The 19,071-nt window shown below is 35.6% G+C and overlaps 1 protein-coding gene and 1 pseudogene across 2 annotated transcripts; both read right to left on the bottom strand.

Moving 5' to 3' along the window:
* Positions 1-9,163: 9,163 nt before the first annotated feature.
* On the bottom strand, positions 9,164-10,727 carry LOC146883816 (uncharacterized; annotated as a pseudogene).
* A 1,046-nt stretch (positions 10,728-11,773) lies between these two features.
* Positions 11,774-18,720, bottom strand: LOC114163287 (chaperone protein ClpC, chloroplastic). Of its 2 annotated transcripts, none has more exons than XM_085667141.1 (10): positions 18,582-18,720; positions 16,821-17,402; positions 16,153-16,268; positions 15,922-16,044; positions 15,650-15,835; positions 14,682-14,897; positions 13,884-14,101; positions 13,540-13,615; positions 13,367-13,456; positions 11,774-13,058 (listed from the first exon to the last, which is right to left on the bottom strand). In XM_085667141.1, the coding sequence occupies exons 2-10, from the start codon at positions 17,383-17,385 to the stop codon at positions 11,880-11,882; spliced, it is 2,769 nt and encodes a 922-aa protein (XP_085523267.1). In that variant the 5' UTR covers positions 17,386-17,402; positions 18,582-18,720; the 3' UTR covers positions 11,774-11,879. The 2 variants fall into 2 exon arrangements, with proteins under 2 accessions (XP_085523267.1, XP_027903308.2); XM_028047507.2 differs by having other exon boundaries at positions 18,452-18,697.
* Between the last annotated feature and the right edge of the window lie 351 nt (positions 18,721-19,071).

Here is a 19,071-nt window from a genome sequence, read left to right on the forward strand (position 1 = left end):
ATATCTAGGTGCAAATCTTTAAACACTTACTTGACTTTTCTTTGGTCATAGGATTTTTCACACACTTTGAAAATTGTTTTTCACAATCAAAAATCTGTGTTGCTTAGAATTTTTACTGAGAAATTTTTGTGAAAGAAATTTAGAGATCTCTTGCTAGGAAAGGCTTGGTTTCTAAGCTTGTCCATGAGACTCACCTCCCTTTCCTAGGAGCATCTCTAGAAATCTTTTCCTTGATATTCTTTAAAAATTCATAAAGTTTCTTTGTGAAAAGTTGTTTAGATAAGTGTTTCAAAAGTGTTTTCCAAAATGAGTTATCGTTTGTACAATAGATTGCATTTAGGTAGTCATAGTGAGCATATAATGCATCATACACATGAGAGTACATTCCCTTTTTTTGGTGAGGACATAAGTGCATTATCATACATATCTTGGGAGAGGGAAATAGATGATTTGATGCATTCTTTCCATCTTAGACATAGTAAATACTACATTCTTACTTTGTGCATTTCTAGTTTTGTAGGACATGCAAGAGAGTGGTGGGATTATAGGCAGTCTAGAGTGGAAAAAGGAAGAAAATCTCCCATTCAAAATTGGAGTGAGTTGAGAGCATGCATGAGAAAAATATTCATACCACCTTCCTTTGATTTTTATCGTGAGATAGAGAAAAAGAAAATTGAGATAGCAAGAAGGAAAGAGGAAAAACTCACAATACTCGTAAGAGAGATAAGGGAGTTGGAAGAAAAGGAAAGATTAAGAATTCAGACAAGAGAGCAAAAAGAAAGAGAAAATTTTGAGAAAGAAATGAGAGAGGAACGAGAAAAGGATCAAAGAGATAGGGAAAAGATAGAGAAGAGAGAGCTTGAAGAAAGAAAAAGCTCAAAAATTAAGAGAGAAAAAGAGAAAGAGAAGGAGGAAAATGAAAGAAAAAGAGAGAGTAAGACAAGATGCAGAGTTTAAAAGAAAAGAAGAGATTTAGAGAAAAGAAAGAAAAGAAATAATGCTTAGGGAAGTAGAGATACAACATTCTATTCCTTGCATAAACTTCCAGGGATTAATCCCATCTTTTAACTCTTCTTTATTTGTCATTAATGCTTTTGTCTTAACTTTCCCTAAAATTGTTTTTCCACCTTCACCAATCATTCCATACTCCTCAAAAGATTTGCGAAAATCAACCTTTGACTTAGAGTTACCTTTTAGATTACAATTAAGTCAAAGGGAAAATCAATATACTTTGCATGGTATCTTAAGAAAATATACTCTGCATGGTATCCAGAATTTAAAAAAAAAAATTATTTGATGATTCTTGCAGATGTGTTTTTCATCCTGGAGGAAAAAGGATTTCAAAGTTGTGGGCCAAGAAACCTCGATCTGAGGACAAATCCTCTTCAAGAGGGATGTGATGATGAATATCACCTAAAAGGCTTTTCAGCTTGGGCCAATGGCTTGGCCCTTTTCTTTTAATTTCTTATATTTTTAATTAAATAAAAGTTGTTCTAATTGGTTTGTGTTACTAATTGTAGCCTATTTTTCTAAGTTGTCCAATTAGTATTGGACATGCGCCCATATTCTTCTCACACCAATGCTTCCAATATCAACATACCTAGTTGGGCTTGCATCAGTCCACAATTCAGCTGTAGCCCAAACTCAATCACGCGTGGCAACAACTTCACGCTTCTACAAGTGATAATCCGCACACCTCCTTGCGTCTGCAAAGTGGCAGTCAGCACTTTCTCTTCAAAACAGCATCAATGTCAATTGGGCATGCACGTAGCAACCCAATTTCTTCCTGAATCAAGCGTTCATTCATATCTTTTCAGAAGGCGCAATTTTATTCGAACGTTTTTTCCTTAGGGTTCAATGTACACGGCTGTATTGCCGTTAGTTCCTTCTTCTCTAGCATTTTTCACAGTTGCCTTCCTTATATAAGGCAAGCCATGTTTTGTGTCGAGGAGCTTCTGATGAATGTAAATTGGTTGAGAACACTCCTAACATTCGCCAGCTCAAACCCTAAACCAGTGAGAGTTCCCCACTAGAACTCGTCTGAGTATCAACTCAGTCTTCCACTACAAGTGTTGATTCATCCATTCCGCTGCGTAGATCGACGCGCCTTTGGAGTATACGCGAAGTGATCCTCATCACACTTGTGAGGAGAAATTCACACCATCCCATTGATGTTCCAATCGTCAATTGTTGCTTCTACAATATGATGATGAATCATAATCTGACATGGCACATAGTAGTGCCAAAATTTCTGAGGGCATTAGATTGGGAGAAAAAGTGGGAGAACTTCATCTTTCCCATTGTGAATTCTATGGTTCATCGGGGCCATGCATCCAACGAGTTCAAGGATCTATTTTTGGTCATACAATTCAAGTGTTATTGGATAGTGGTTCTTTAGATAATTTCATCCAACCTCATCTTGCAAAAATTTTGGGACTACATGTGGAAGTTGAACATTATTTTAAAGTTTGGGTAGGTAATAGTCATTATTTAACTTGTGAAGGCATGGTAAAACACATACCTATCCAAATTCAAGATCTTACAATCAATGTATCTGTTGTTTTACTTCCAAAATTGTTGGAGCGTTGGCATTGCATGGCTAGCCACACTTAGGCCACATATGGCAGATTATAGTACTCTTACTATTAAGTTTTATGATGGTTCCAATTATGTCACTTTTCGAGGTGAATCTAATACTAAGGTATCATCTTCCCAAATCCAATACCATTCTTTATACTGTTTCACGAATATGAACATTACTCCAGACCTTCCTACCCTTCATCATCAACAATAATTTCCAGCTTTTGACCTTGGGGTCAATGTCAATTTCAATGGAGGAGGGATTGATACGGTATCAGAAATCGTAACAGAAAATGAATCTGAGTATGGACACGTGGTATATAACAATGCGGATGCAATAACAAAATCGGATAGTAGGAGGTGCAATATACATGACAAATGCAAAATACAGAACGTGTGGGAAAAAAGGTAGTATATTAGGCTATGATGCATGGATACGATACAAGTATCGGATACGTCACGTATCTGATACGGTGATTCGTCTTATCTTAAAATATATAGGATACGACACATTTTCGATACGATGATTATTTTATATTTAAAAACTATATTATATTATTATAACTTGTTTTAAATCATACCACAAATGTAAATTTTATTAATAAATATTATCTAAATTGAATATGCTAAATTTATTAAACTCAATATATGAATTAAAAAGACAAACTATAGTTTTAAATAATTTAACAAATAAAAATTGTAAATCATTATTTATGGTTTATTGCTTAAAAATAAGAATAGCGTCAATTTCATCTCTTCCTTGAGTAGTATATGTAAATAAGGAAACTTCCATATTTGGTTCATCAAGAGATAATGTTGCCACTCTAAGATTTCCAACGTCATCAAAACCATCCCATGTATCTCCTCTAATGTCCCACATCTTACTACTCCCTTGGTTGTACTCTTCATTCTTCCTAGCCAAAAGTCGCAAATTAGTATGCACATAAACCAAGTCTTCTGCTCTTTTAGGATCCAACTTATTTCTTTTTAATGAGTGAAAAATGAATATGTACTCTAATTTCTTTCACAACAAGATGATGAGCAAGGTTGCACAAGAAGTGTAAGACCCGAGAAATTTAAATAATTAAATAAATAATTATTTAATAAATACAGGTAGTGAAGCCTTTATGAAATTTAATGTTAAGGTTTATGACATGGAAAAGTGCTAGATCATATGGTTAAAAGTACTTAGTTAGATTGAGAGGACTTGGGTTCGAATCCTATGCATACCATTTAGGTGTTATTTTAATCATGTAATTTTAATAATATGTTGAGCGTGAAGAGGGATAATATAATCTTATATTTATAGAAAATATCAAGAAACATGAATTGGCTTGATGGTTGTGCATGTGCTTGGTAATTGGCATGGTTATGGGTTCAAACCTTGGTAGAACGACATTAAACTTTCTTTTTTTGCAAACACTAGTTTTTGGCATTAATGTGAAAGGGTAGAGAAAACCTTAGCTGAATGGGCAGCCAAGAGGGGCTGGAAAAATAGTCACTAATGGACCTTGAATGGCAATTAAGTTAGCTTAATGACCATTTTAATTTTTCCTCCCATCGTTGCTAATTAAGGTGCAAGTTAGTGAGAATTAAAAGGGGGGAGGGGGTTTATGCTAAGGTTGCCATAGGTACACTTTGAGAGAGTAAATCACAATGCAAAGATAGGGAAAAGATAGCGAAGAAGGAGTTCTGAAGGAGGAATCACACTAAGGCTGATTGGGATCAAGGACTCGAAGATTTACTCATTTTTGGGAGCAAGGAATCCAAGTTAGGGGAGCTGGACTCCGTTATTTTTATTCGTGTCATTAATTGCTTGCAATGTATGATGAATTGGATGCATGTATTCTGCCTATTTCAAGTGATTCTCGTGTTTCTGGAATTTTTTCCAGAAACCGCTTGGCGGGTGATGAATCATTGCCAGGCGACACTTCATTTTGTATTGATTTTATTGGGTTCCTGAAGAGGAGTCGCCTGTATCCAGGGATCTGCCGCTAGGCGACACATGGCTGCAACCCAGATTCTAGGTTTTTGGTTGAACTGCCTGGCGGTGATGAACACCCGTCAGGCGACGCGAGTCGAATTGACTCGATTTTGATGTGTTTCGTGTTTTGTGATGATTCTGAGTGGGGGAAACTAAAGTTCTAATCTTTTAAGAGTGATTAGGCTTCATACCTCGTTGGACTATATGTAATTAGAGGCTAAATTGGATGAGAATTTGTATGAACATCTCTTAGGGTTGAGATCTTTAGAGTTGAAGGTTATGTGATTAATTGGTGTTGAATTGCTTGGAAAAATTGATAATGGATGCGCCGAAGATATGAATCATTATACTTAGAAGCTGGATTGCGTGAGAATTGATGGAAATCTGCATGCCAGGGGAAATTGGGAAAAAAGTGAGTTTCGCAGGCGCAAGGGAAGAGCTGCTGGATTCCTGAAACTGCAGGAACCGCCTGGCGGCACCCAATTGGCCGCCAAGCGCCATACCAGTGATGTGTGGCGCTCTGATTCACGAAAAACATTATTTTTCGTATTTTTCATGGAACAGGAACCGCCCGGCAGAAGTATAATCCTGCCAAGCTCCACCTTACCCACTTCTGGGCGCTAGGCACCACCATTTTTTTCTAGTTTCCGTAGTTTTTGTAAAACTGCATTTCCCGGTTTGTTAACCGTCGATTTATGTGAAATTTTGACAGGTGGTCCATAACATGTGGTTCTTCACTTTGAACGGTGGAGATTTGATTTGGACGTCAGTAGCTAGAGATATACGTTACTCAATATTGCTGATTTTGGAGTTTTTAAAATACATGAATAAGCGTTTGATAATTTCAAGTAACTTCTAATGAAGCATGACTGGGTTATGTGGTAAGTCTCTATCATTTTGAATGTCCCTTTGGGGTTAGTCACATGTTGAGAATTGGTTATTGGTGAATGCATATGTGTCAATATTAATTTGCATTGGTGCATGGGATCATGTGCTTAAATTGTTAGAGTGTTGTTGCTTATATTTGTTTGAGCATACGTTATTCATAAGTTAGAATTGAATGCTAGCATGGTTTAAAAGGGGGAATATATATATATATATATATATATGAAATATGAATGGATTGTTTTTACTTGTTCTAGGTGTTAAAAATCCAGTACTGCAGAAGTACTGGTGTCGCACCTGGCGGTGGTGTTTGATCGCCAGACGATGGCTACAAAACCAGTAGAGAATTTAAGCGTGTTACGCCTAGCGATAAGGGTTGTCCCGCCAAGCGATACTTGTGGAAACAATAGCATCAGAGGCGCTTGGCGCCTGGTGGCACGTGTCCCCCGCCAGGCGGTTTGGAAGCCTTTTGTGCCTGGTGACTCGTATGGAGCGCCAGGCGATTTTTTGATAAAGCAGACGTTGTGCTTTGCTTGCTTTGGATGTGCGTGGTCTACGAGGCTTTGGGCGATATCTCAAAGGTAAGATGTTGGAGTATTCCTAGAGTTATGACTCAGGATGGAGGATAACACAAGCATTCTTTGAGTTGTGGCTCGGAATAGCGAGTGTTCCCGCATGCGTTCTACAAGTGGTGGCTTGTAGGTTGGATAGTAACGAATGCTTGAGATTATCAACCAAAGACGTAGAACATAGATTACATGGTGGTGGCCATGTGATATGAGATCAAAGAATGGGGATCCTTGGATTGTGTGTGTTTTGTTATATAAATTGATGCATATGTTTTATTCTATTAGCTCATCCTATCTGCTTGTGTTTGGCGATGATCGTGTACGCGGTACACGGGAGCAGTCGATGTTGCAGGTGGATCTGGTGAGGCATAGAGCCGGAGCGGGGCTAGTTGGGAGACGACTTTCTTAGAGTTTTATATTTTATGATTTTTTAAAGAATTTGTAATATGTCATATTACTACCCATAGACATTATAATTGAGTTTTAAATTTTATGGATTTGAGTTAACTTCGGATGTAACAAAATTTTTATATTTCCCATGTTTTGGAAAATGGAGCTTAATAAATGAGCATCTAATATTATTATCTTATTTTATTAAGTAGATTCGTAATATCCTGACGGTATGTTACAAGAAGTTTCTATTAGCAATTTGGTACAACCAGAAAACTTTGTGTCTGGTGACCCAAAGGCTATAGTTTGCAAATTGACAAAATCCATTTATGGGCTAAAACATGCATCTCTTTAATGGTACCACAAATTTCATCACGTGATTCTCTCATTTGGTTTCGAGATGAATGTAGTCGATGATTGTGTATATCATAAATTCAGTGGGGGCAAGTATATTTTCCTGGTCTTGTATGGTGATGACATACTGCTTGCCACCAATAATATAGACATGTTGCACGAAACCAAGAAATTTCTATCTAGAAATTTTGAAATGAAAGATCTTGGGGACGCCTCCTTTGTATTAGGAATTCAGATACACCGAGACCGATCTCAAGGTATTCTAGGATTATCACAGAGGAGTTAAATAGAAAAGGTGCTTAAAAAGTTTGGCATGCAGGACTGTAAATCATATGACACTCCAGTTGTTAAGGGAGACAAGTTTAGTCTTAATTAATGCCCAAAAGAAAATTTGGAAATTCAAGAAGTACAGAAGATTCCTTGTGCATCAGCTGTAGGGAGTTTGATGTATGCCCAAGTATGTACATGTCTGGATATTGCATACATAGTTTGAGTATTAGGCAGGTATTTAAGCAATCCAGGAATATATCATTGGAAAGCAGCAAAAAGAGTAATGAGGTATTTACAAAGATTAAAAGAATATATGCTCACATACAAGAGGTCAGATCAATTGGAGATCATTGGGTATTCTGACTCAGATTTTTCAGGATGCCAAGATAGCCTAAGATCCACTTCAGGTTACATTTTCATGTTAGCTGGTGGTGCAATTTCTTGGCGTAGTGCCAAGCAAAGTATTACGGGTCATCCACTATGGCTGCAGAATTTGTAGCGTGCTATGAGGCATCAAATCAAGGAATATGACTGAGGAACTTTGTCACAGGTTTGTGCATTGTAAAAAAAAAATTGAAAGATCACTTAAGTTATACTGTGACAATAAGTTAGTTGTATTATATTCGAACAACAATAGGAGCTCGAGCAAGTCAAAGCACATTGACATCAAGTTCCTAGTTGTTAAAGAAAGTGTACAGAGTGGACATATTTTCATAGAACACTTAGGGACAAACTTCACGATGTTAGATCCTCTTAATAAGGGACTTCCACCCAAGGACTTTCATGAGCATGTTGCTCATATGGGTGTTTTACTTTTTGAGGAATCTTTGGTTTAGTGGAAGTTACTCACTTTTTTGGTTTATGTTCTATGTTTAATTTTTATGTATGTATACATTGTCCTAAGGACACTTTTGGTTTTAATAAATTTATGGTTTATCATTCAAAAATTACACTTTGTATGTTAAGGTTATTATATTGATCTCATTGAGATAAAGTAAGGACCAGTTGAAAAAATAGACGTGTACAGGTCATTTTCACATAATTTTTCACGCTACACTTTTCATGATGAGTCCATGTCATATGGTTCTGTCAGTATTAGTAATCATTATCAAGTTTAGTTGCGATTAATGCAATTAAAACTATTTTGGTTCTATATGCGGATATAATCAATGGACGGGATGTTTTGGATATACTCAAGGTATATATAACGACAATTTTGAACTCATAAAGTCTGACACATTTATAAGGATTTATATTTGTGACCAGTGAGAGATTGTTAGCAATTTGGGTCATGCATATATATATATATATATATATATATATATATATATATATAATTAAATGTGTTAGGGTCATTATATTTTATTAGTCAATTTAATAAATTGATCTGGTTAATTGTATTTGTGGCTAAGAGTGATTAATAATATCATGAAAATATTAAATGTGTAGATACCCATGATATTCTAATTTGATGACGGGGACAAATTAGGAATATTATCTTTAAGAAAAGTAACCATCAGAGGTTACAAAAAGGGTTATGGTCCCCATCTGAGAGTACGTTGATCAACATTCTGTTCTTTTCTCTTTCTCCCTATCAGAAGAGAAAATCAAGAGGAAATTAAGGGTGCTTTACAGGTGGAAGACTAGAAATCTAAATTATCTATTGTTCCTAGGTATGCTTCCACTTTTAGTCCTTTGAAATATTGGGAACTGTATGTTTATCTATAGGGTTTATTGCTCTTTATATTTTCATAAATCTACAGTTTCAATGCTAGCTTTTGAAGGAGGGGGCAGAAGAACCATGCATCACCCACCAAGATTTAGGATCTAATATCCACATATCTTCAATTGTGTCAAAAGAAGAAAAACTTTTTTATTTTGATGAGAAATCAGCATATTCAAGTGCAGCCTTTTGTCTATCCTGACTAGTTGTGAAAAACTTCTTCAGACACTTATTCCTCTCCATAGAAATCTCTTCATTCTCATGCGGAGGGATCCTATTTGAACTTTCTTGAAGTCATTCTTCACTATAATACTTATAAATACAAATTGGGAAAGAAATATATTATAAAATTAGTAAGTTTTTAATTATTTAGGTATAAATTATTACAAAAATATCGAGAAGATACATTTACCTAAGATTCAAAGAATGAGCCATGCAATGGAGAGGAGTGCAACTTTTAGTCCATCTTGCTATTAGTATATTGTAAACAACTTCATAAAATGTTGATGTATCATTTACTTCTTTTTCTTATTGCCTATATATAACTATCTTCACCTTTTCTATCATGGTATCCCACCACTCATAAACCAAATGAAGGGTGGGACTATCTTTATCACAAGCTCTAAGCATGTTATATATAGGCTGAGTGAAAGCCAAAATATACGTAATTTTGTCCCACCATACATCATTCAAAACAAATTCTTTAACAGCTTAAGCTTTGCCCATATCATTCGCTCTATAAGAACTCCATTCTTCACTAATGACCATGGATTGCAACAAAGGTTTCAAAAATTTAAACCTTTTCATCATCACTATAGCATATGCAAAGCGTGTATCCGCAGCAGCAAGTAACTTCAAATGTGAGAAACGATTGAAAATTGTCAATCTCATGGAGTGATTCATGATAAAATTCCTAATAAAAGAAACATCATCAATAATTTTTATAATCCAACTACATTCACCATAAACAACATCATTCCCTTCAACATTCTTTGTTGCACATATGTTCTTCAAGGCAAGATTTAATGTATGCATAACACAAGGTGTCCAAAAAATTTTAGGAAATAATCCTTCAATGATCATTCCAATAGCTTGCATACAAAAGCATTATACGTTATAATTTGCACAACATTTTCTTCCCTTACTTTTTTAATAACATCGACCATCTTGTCCGCTATGTACTGCTTATTCTTTATTTCATCAAAAGCATCAACCGCTTTTAAAAAAATAGGAGCCCCTTTACTCGTGGCCATAAAATTAATTAAAGGTCTTCTTTGGGAATCCGTCCATCCATCAGAGACTATGCTAACCCCTTTTTTTGTTCCAAGTTGATTTAATTGGATTGTGTAACCTCTCAACGTGTGCTCTCTCTTGTTGTAATAAGGTTGTCCTTAATGCATTGTATCCAGGAGGAAAAAACCATTAATATTATGATTTGCATCAAACAAATATGAATTGACGTAATATGGGTTTCTTGCAAGGTTAAAAAGTAATCCAGAAGAATAAAACATTCTAGCTATGAGAGCATTGAGATTGTCTCTATCCTCCATGTTGAATGCCCTCTCTAAGGGACCATTATTCCTTCTTTTTAATGAAGTATTTTCATGTCTATTTTCAGTGTGCAAGAGAACATGCTTAGGTTTTACTCTATTTTCTACCAATTCAACAATCGATTTCAATTCAACCAAATATTCTTCATTGACCTTTGAGCACATACTAATTCCAAACCCATAAATTTTCAATAAATGGGCTTTTACTCTAGAATAAGAACTTTTAAAAAAAAATTTACAAAAATTGCAAGCTCATCTCTTATTCCCCCTCCTTCTACTCTTTTGTCTAATAAAGTGACATATGCCCATAAAGGCGCATAATCTACTTGTTGAACATCTTTTGAAATAAAATTACTTGAAATTTTCGAGTTAAAACTAGAAGATTTTGACATTTTTTCTACTCGTCTAACCATAAATAAAATATTACATTTGCTTTAGAAATAAATAAAATCAACACAAAGCAAACAATAGTGAAAAAAAAAATCTTTAAAAGAAGAAATAATACTTTAGAAAGAAAAATACCTTATAAAATTGATAAAAAAATTATAAAATGCAATCCGTCAAAAATCTCCAAAATAACAAGAATAGAATAATTGAATATCACTTCAACTAACTTCTTTCATACTCCTTTAATAACACATCACATATATAAATATATAAATTGTTATTATCCATGACTTGTTATTATTAATTTGCCTATTATTTAAACAAAATAAGAAAATATAAATTTAAAACAAAATAATTATACATTTTGATCTTAAAATTTTCATTTATTTTTAAATTATGAGTAACGAATTTTTTTTATCTATTGTAGTGTTACATATGTTAAGTTATTGTGTTTTCTTAATTATTGTTTTACATTTAAATATTTAATATTATAGTTTATATTTTTTAAACTACTGAAATATTTTATTAGTTGTAGACATTTTGTTATTAATATTTAAAATTGAACTTGTATCTTATTTTAACTTATTTTTATTTATTGTAATCATTATTTAAAAATTTAATTTAAAGAAATATTGAATAACAATTCATAAATGTAAAAAAACACCGAAATCTATTTTATTCTAGTGGTTAATATTAAAAAAAATATTTAAAAGGATAAAATAAAAAATTGTTAATAAATTAAATTAACAGAAACATGATTACTGAATTTATTTAAATATATATTAACATGTTAGGTTATTAATTTATTTTTTTTGTTTCAAATTTTCAGCATGAAACCAGACTTTATGATGCTGCCGTAAGTTGCAAATTTTGTGCATACTAAGGCCTGTCCGTGTCAGACTCGTCCTTGACACTGGCAAGGACCATCAACGTGTCCGTGCATAAGATATATTAGGAAATGAGGAAGGAGGTAAAGGATTAATGTTTTTGGTAATGTAATTTTCCTTTCTCTCTCATGGAAGCTATGTATTTTGGAGTAATTTTTCTAATTGTTTCTTCCTTTTTCAATAAGAGAAAGCTGTTTTAATCTTTCAATTTGTCTTTTTCTCTCTTAAAATCTGAGAATCATAACAGACTATGGTTTGGACATATTAAGTACACATAGTATCAGAAATTTAACCGCGTCATCATACAGGAAGTGCCTCTGGTAAGGACTCGGGGGCTCCACTGCTACCATTGAGCACAATCACGTTACCATCAGAATCAACATCCACTATAACAGAGTCACCCTCTTTGATCTCTCTTGCAAGCATCTTCTCTGCCATGCTGTCTTCCAAAAGTCGCATTATAGCTCTTCTTAAAGGTCTGGCTCCGTAACTAGGATTATAACCTTCCTCCACCACTCTGTCCCTAAATCTTTCTGTTACTTGAAGTTCAATATCTTTCACCTTCAGTCTAGCAAACACCTCATTGAGCATTATGTCAGCAATCTCCTTCACCTCCAGTTTTGTGAGTTGCCTGAAGACAATCATTTCATCCAACCTATTCAAAAATTCTGGCCTAAAGTATTGCTTTAGCTCCTCAGTCACCAAGCTCTTGATTCTATTATAACTGCTGTCCTTCTCATCATAATCCAGATCAAATCCAATTCGACGGCCTCCTTTCTCAATAACACTGCTTCCAACATTTGATGTCATTATAAGAAGTGTGTTCTTGAAATCCACAGTTCTTCCCTTACTGTCAGTTAGTCTTCCATCTTCCAGGATCTGAAGCATCATGTTGAACACATCGGGATGGGCTTTCTCAATCTCATCAAATAGTACAACAGTGTAAGGACGACGTCGAACTGCCTCGGTCAACTGCCCACCTTCAGTGTAACCAACATATCCAGGAGGTGAACCAATAAGTTTGGAAACTGTGTGTCTTTCCATAAACTCACTCATGTCAAGTCGTATCATAGCTTCTTCAGAGCCAAAGTAGTATGCAGCCAATGCTTTGGCCAATTCAGACTTCCCCACACCAGTTGGACCAGAAAAGATGAAGCTAGCAATTGGACGGTTAGGGTTCTTCAGTCCAACACGAGCTCGACGAATAGCCCGACTAATGGCTTTCACTGCTTCATCCTGACCAATGACTCGCTTATGTAAAGTCTCTTCCATCTTGAGGAGGCGATCAGATTCATCCGTGGAGACTTTCTCAACCGGAATACCAGTCCAGGATGAGACAATATGCTGTATGTCAGCTTCAGTCACAGTAGGACCTCCATCCCCTGCCTCAGTCTCTGCTTTGCTCATCTCCTTGCCTTTCTCTACAAGTGTTGAGATCTGTGCCTTAAGATCCATTTCTCTATCTCGTAGCTCTCCAGCCTGCTCAGAAATTCACATCATCAACCCATAAATTATACGCACAAAAATATTACATCTGACAAAAAGAACCAGCCATTACACTGTTCTTTCCTTTTTTGTGAAAGAAAAGGGGCTTTATACTACTACAACATTCTTTAAACTCTACAAGCTTAGTATAATCAAAATCCATTTTATATAATTGATAAAATGCCAATCACTTTTAGCGTTTACTTTAGCAAAGACATTACTTTCCTTAGTCAAGGTAGTTGAAAATTTTCGTGAAAATGTCCAATAAAAATTGTCATGTTAAATCCTTAGAGAGATATTACCTTTTCAAAGTCTTGGTTACGAACAGCTTCCTCTTTCTCCTTTATAATCTGCCTGACCTCTTTGTCAAGTTCTCTTGCTTCTTCCGGTAACTGGAAGTAAATAGAGTTACAGCCTATATTAGCTCAATAATAGAAGCTAGAACTGATAGTTCATGTAAACAAATAATATATACCTGTGCATGTTGAAGCCGAACTCGGGAACCAGCTTCATCAATCAAATCTATAGCTTTGTCCGGCAAAAACCGATCACTGCAGAGACAACATTATCATAAATGAATGGATGGCATGATAGTTAACATAGATATCAATCACATCACTACATTCAGACATAAATATAACTGATATAAAGCAATTCAAAGAGGGAAGCTATTGTTGCAAAATTCCATAACTAACATGCATCAGCTTAATTCAAGGGAAATTTTCCAATTTAAACATGCAATGTTGAAAAACAAATTAAAATATCTATAACATAAATGACATTAAACGAACAGAGAAAGAGAGATGAATTATGACAAACCTGATATACTGGTATGACAGCTGTGCAGCAGCTACAAGAGCCTCATCAGTATAGCGGAGCTTGTGATGAATTTCATATCGTTCTCTAAGTCCTTTCAGAATCTGTATTGTTTCATCAACAGTCGGTTCTGGTACTTTAACTGGCTGGAATCGTCTCTCTAAAGCAGGATCCTTTTCAATGTGCTTTCTATATTCGTCTAATGTTGTGGCTCCAATACACTGCAGAAATATCAGAACAAACTAATTAAAACAATGCCAGTACTTGGGACTGAATTAAACTATTTAATGGTCCACATTTAGAAGATATTCATTGTGTTGAGGAGTTTAGCATAGGCCTCGGAGCCCCATTCAAAATATGCCTACAACAGCCATTGTGATGTGCTATCAACCGCAATTGAAACTGTAGGAAATTCCAAGCTTGAAATTTTGGATTAAAAATCTTCAGCATATCATATAATGCTGACTACAAGTTAGCAACAACTCCCGACTATACTAGAATTGAGACTAGAGAGTTGCTCATAGCAGACATGTTAAATAACTTACAATGGCTTTAACAGTTTACAAGCATGGAATGACCAGAAGATCGAATACATTTTTTGTATAGTGTGTGGAGTTCCAAGGACAATATTATGACCAGAGAAAGTCTTTTCTTCCTTTATCATCACAAGTTTGAGTGATCCTACTAAAATCCAAATGTCAAAAATTCAATTTTTTTTCACCCTCTTCACATTAAATTGCTAACATCAGAGTCAGCATGCAGTAAATTCATTTTGAACATGTCAGCAGGGGAAAGTACTACCTGGAGTTCACCCCTTGCAAGAGCTGGCTTAAGTATGTTAGCAGCATCAATTGCCCCTTCTGCTGCTCCTGCTCCAATCAAAGTGTGTACCTCATCGATAAAAAGGATTATCTCGTCACTTTGCTTGATTTCTTCCATCAGTTTCTTCAACCTCTCCTCAAACTCACCACGATATTTAGTTCCAGCAACAAGCAAACCCATGTCAAGGGTTATAACCTAAAGCATTGAAAACAAAGTATATTATAGTATGTGGGATATCAAGAAAAGATGCTTGTTGTCAAGAATGAGGAGGGAGTGGGTTAGACATGCAATCATTTTTATGTACCTTCACCAAACAGGGTCAGCTTTTTGAATAGTTTGTTTACAAAAAAACAGAAAGGAAAAGTTATCAAAGGATAACTACTTAATCTACAAATGTATTCTCTTCAAACAGCACCAATATTGATAATCCATTCCAGATTTTATTCCCATTAATTTGAAAAGATAAATAACAATGACTAATACAAAAGTGATGACCTACTTGTTCGGCATAATATTAATAGTCAACAAATAGCATGTCCAAATCAGGTTATTGTATGCCAAATACTACTAAACCAAAAAAAAATTCATGTTTATTTAAGATTTGAGACTTGTCAAATGATACTGAAAACCACAAAACAAATAATTTCGTTACTTATCCCAACCTGAAATATTAGTATGAAATAATGAAATCACTACCATCATACAATCATCACTGAAAATGAGATGGTATGCCATAGATACTGATTTGACCATCTTGGTGCCACAAAACTCCATTTTATAATATGTAAAAAAAATTTCATAAGTATATATACGAAATGAGACTTTTTAGAATTCCAGCAATTTGAACAGTACATAGTAAGCCAAAAATAGATTATGAAGCCCCCAAACTTAACAGGTAACTTAACACTAACTTGAAGAACAGGAGAGGTACATTGATTTCAACTAACCTTTTTGCCCTCTATGGTTTCAGGAACATCACCATTTGCAATCCGCTGAGCAAGACCTTCAGCAATTGCTGTCTTCCCAACACCAGGTTCTCCAATCAGACAAGGATTATTTTTAGTTCGACGGCCTAAAATTTGTGTCACACGCTCAATTTGCTGCTGCCTTCCCACAACAGGATCCAATTTTCCCTAGGAAGCACATGAGAAATTAAGCTTTTATTCACAATAAAACAAGACCTAAAACCTTCATGAAGAAAACCATGACCTCTCCATACCTCTTCTGCTAGCTTGGTCAAATTCGTACCATACTCCTCCAAAGTTGGCATCTTATTCCCACTACTTCCCGAACCAACAGTAGCAGTAACACTGTCGGCACTCTCACCCACCATGCGAATAACCTGTACCCATCCAGTGAAAACTATCAGATAAAACATAAACTCATTATGTATCCATGCAATGCAAACTGAAGTTTGCTGGGAAAAGATACATAGAAGTATAATACTAGCCTGTGTGCGAATGTTGGTAGGATCAGCACCCAGGTTTTCCAGAACACGTGCTGCAACACCCTCACCTTCTCGAAGAAGACCCAGTAGCAGGTGCTCTGATCCAATATAATTGTGACCTGAAAATATTAAGGATTAAGGTCATAATTCCAGCAATCTAAGACAATGTTACAACTAAGTATAACTTTTTATCCCAAAATACAGAGCAACATTAAACAAAATAAATAATAACAACTGACTGAAAACTCAACTCCAAATGCATTTTAAAGTAAGAGAATACCATTCAGTGGTGGTTTACACACACTATCAATGAACAAGTTTGGTAAATTGACCCGATATATACAAAGTATTAAACAAAAGTTTATGACAACATTGAAGAAAATCTTGTATCGTAGATTCATAAGGTCACTTTTTCAATCCTCTGCTTTATCCTTTGTTGATAATAGAAGACTGCCTTACATATATATGCATAATAGATCTTATATAACCAAATTCTTCTACATTATTTCAAGTGACAATTGCACCACAAAATCAATGAGGAAACTACTAAGAATAGACTGTCTGATGGCTAAAAGGGAAGGATATCCTCTGTTAACGGGAGAAATGTTTTTTTGCCAAGTATATATTAGTTAACACAACAAAGGAAGGACAAAGGTGAAAAACATGATTACCAAGTTGACGAGCTTCCTCCAGTGAAAGTTCCAAAACACGCTTTGCACGAGGAGTAAACGGAATCTCAACGGCTACAAATCCACTCCCTCTTCCAATTATCTTCTCTACTTCCACACGAGCATCTTTAAGGTTGATCCCCATTGACTTCAGAACCTTGGCAGCAATACCAGTGCCTTCACCGATAAGACCCAATAGAATTTGCTCTGTTCCAACAAAATTATGACCAAGACGCCTTGCTTCCTCCTGGGCTAGCATAATTACTTTAATTGCTTTCTCAGTGAAACGCTCAAACATGGCTTTAGGTACACATCTGGTAGCTCTTCCACGGCGTGCAGAAGTCGCAATGGATACTTTAGAATGAAAATCTATTCCAGGTCTCAACATAGTATCCAAAGGATTAAAAGTTCGGAGTCCTGTAAAACCTGACATTCTTAATCCACTTGTACGTACTGCATTCATCATTTTGGCTGGTCTTTTTGATCTTCCAGATCCCTTTTGCTGACCATGTCTATGCTCAGCCACTAGACCAGGGACGTTAATTGACTGAGCCAAAACCCTAGCCATGATTCCTCAATAGCAGCCTGCATGTTTGATGAAACATTCAAGAAAACATGATATGCGGCAGAAGAAACGAAATGCAATCAGATAAGCGTGCAGACAAGTTTCAGACGTGAAGCATCAATATTTAGGACAAAATTTCATAATATGTAATGAACATAAAAGATATTTCAGAAAAGTAGACTATGAATACTTACATGATCAATCTCCTAAATTGAAGTTCACAAGAACTATATATTTTCTAAATAGTTTGACAAAAAAACACTAAAAATCACATTAATTTTGAAATGAATCCAACGTTATAGTAATTAAGTTCAAGTAAAAGTTGCACAATGCCTATATTAAGATTGATAGCTCTAAGAAGAATCAAGAGTTACTTCAACTGATCCATAACAAAGGACAAAATATCTGGACTACTTGGCGTGGAGATAGGTTGAGTGCCAACGTAACAAGAGACTTAAATAAATAATTAAATAGCATGTTCCGCTTCCTAACTTTGTCAATCTACTATTTCCTCTATTGTATGTAAAACCAAACCAACAAGGAAACCACAGTGACACCCACTTTAATAGAAGTTTAGCTTCAGGAAACTCAACTCGTAAAAAGTAACAAGCGTGGGAAGTGGAATGCAGTGCTAACAAATCAACACCAGCAGCAAAGAACCACGACAAAATCATAACAACACAGTTTGAGCTCGGAAAGGCCAATTATAAAAATCCACAAACAAAAAATAGAGAAAAAGCGCATCAAGCAATTACATCACGAGAGATAGTAATAAGACAGCGGAAAACACTTAACAAAGAACATGCGAACCATTCCTTATGTACGTATAAATCGAGAGAAACGAAAACCTCAATAAATGAGTCAAGAAGCACAATAAATTGCAGCAGCACGTGCAAAAAAAAACATTAATTGGACAAGCACGCAGTGGTCTAATAGTACAGACAAACAAAAGAAGGATAATTCTAAAACCTAATTGAAGCAGCTTTGAAGCAACAACCGGTACGAAACGGAGTAACAGTAACACAACAGTGAATGAAGGAATGGAAGGATGGATGCAAAAAGAACTCACCGGAAGCAGTGCAGAAATAACCGATAACGATACAGAACACAGAATAAAGCGGAAAGGAAAAATAAACCGAAGATAAAAGATGAATTATATGAAAGAAAAAAAAAAGAAGGAAGAGAGAGAAGAGAAAGACCTAAAGTAGCTGAAAAGAGAAAAGAGAGAGATTATTGAATATATAGTGAGCGAAGAAGAGGAAGGAATAAAATTGTGGTGAGGAATAGGCGCTGGCTAAAACCTTCTTCCCCTCCCCTCCTTTTCCTAGATATCTATCTCTATCTATCTATAATATCAAATTCAATCTAAATATCTATGGTAACACTTCGTGTACCCTCTCCCACCCGATCATTTTTTTCATCTAGCCCTACATCCGATCCAATCTCACGCGCCCATTCTTTCCACGTTGTATCCGCAAACGTCACACGTAACCGTCTGCCTCCGGGTCCCACCTCATCACCTCTCACCTCTCACCTCTCACCATTGATATTTTTACACCCACTGACTGTTTTGCCCTGCTTCACGCGCCGCCTTAATAAAACGCCAACGCCAGAACAAAAGGGAAAACGCGAGAGTGAGGATTTAAGGTAATATCTACGTCGCTGTAGCAGAGACGTGGACGATACCAC

The sequence above is a fragment of the Vigna unguiculata genome, chromosome 9 (genome assembly GCF_037176805.1).
Source record: "Vigna unguiculata cultivar grain cowpea cultivar isolate G323 ecotype 2 chromosome 9, ASM3717680v1, whole genome shotgun sequence".
NCBI classification, from domain to species: domain Eukaryota; kingdom Viridiplantae; phylum Streptophyta; class Magnoliopsida; order Fabales; family Fabaceae; genus Vigna; species Vigna unguiculata.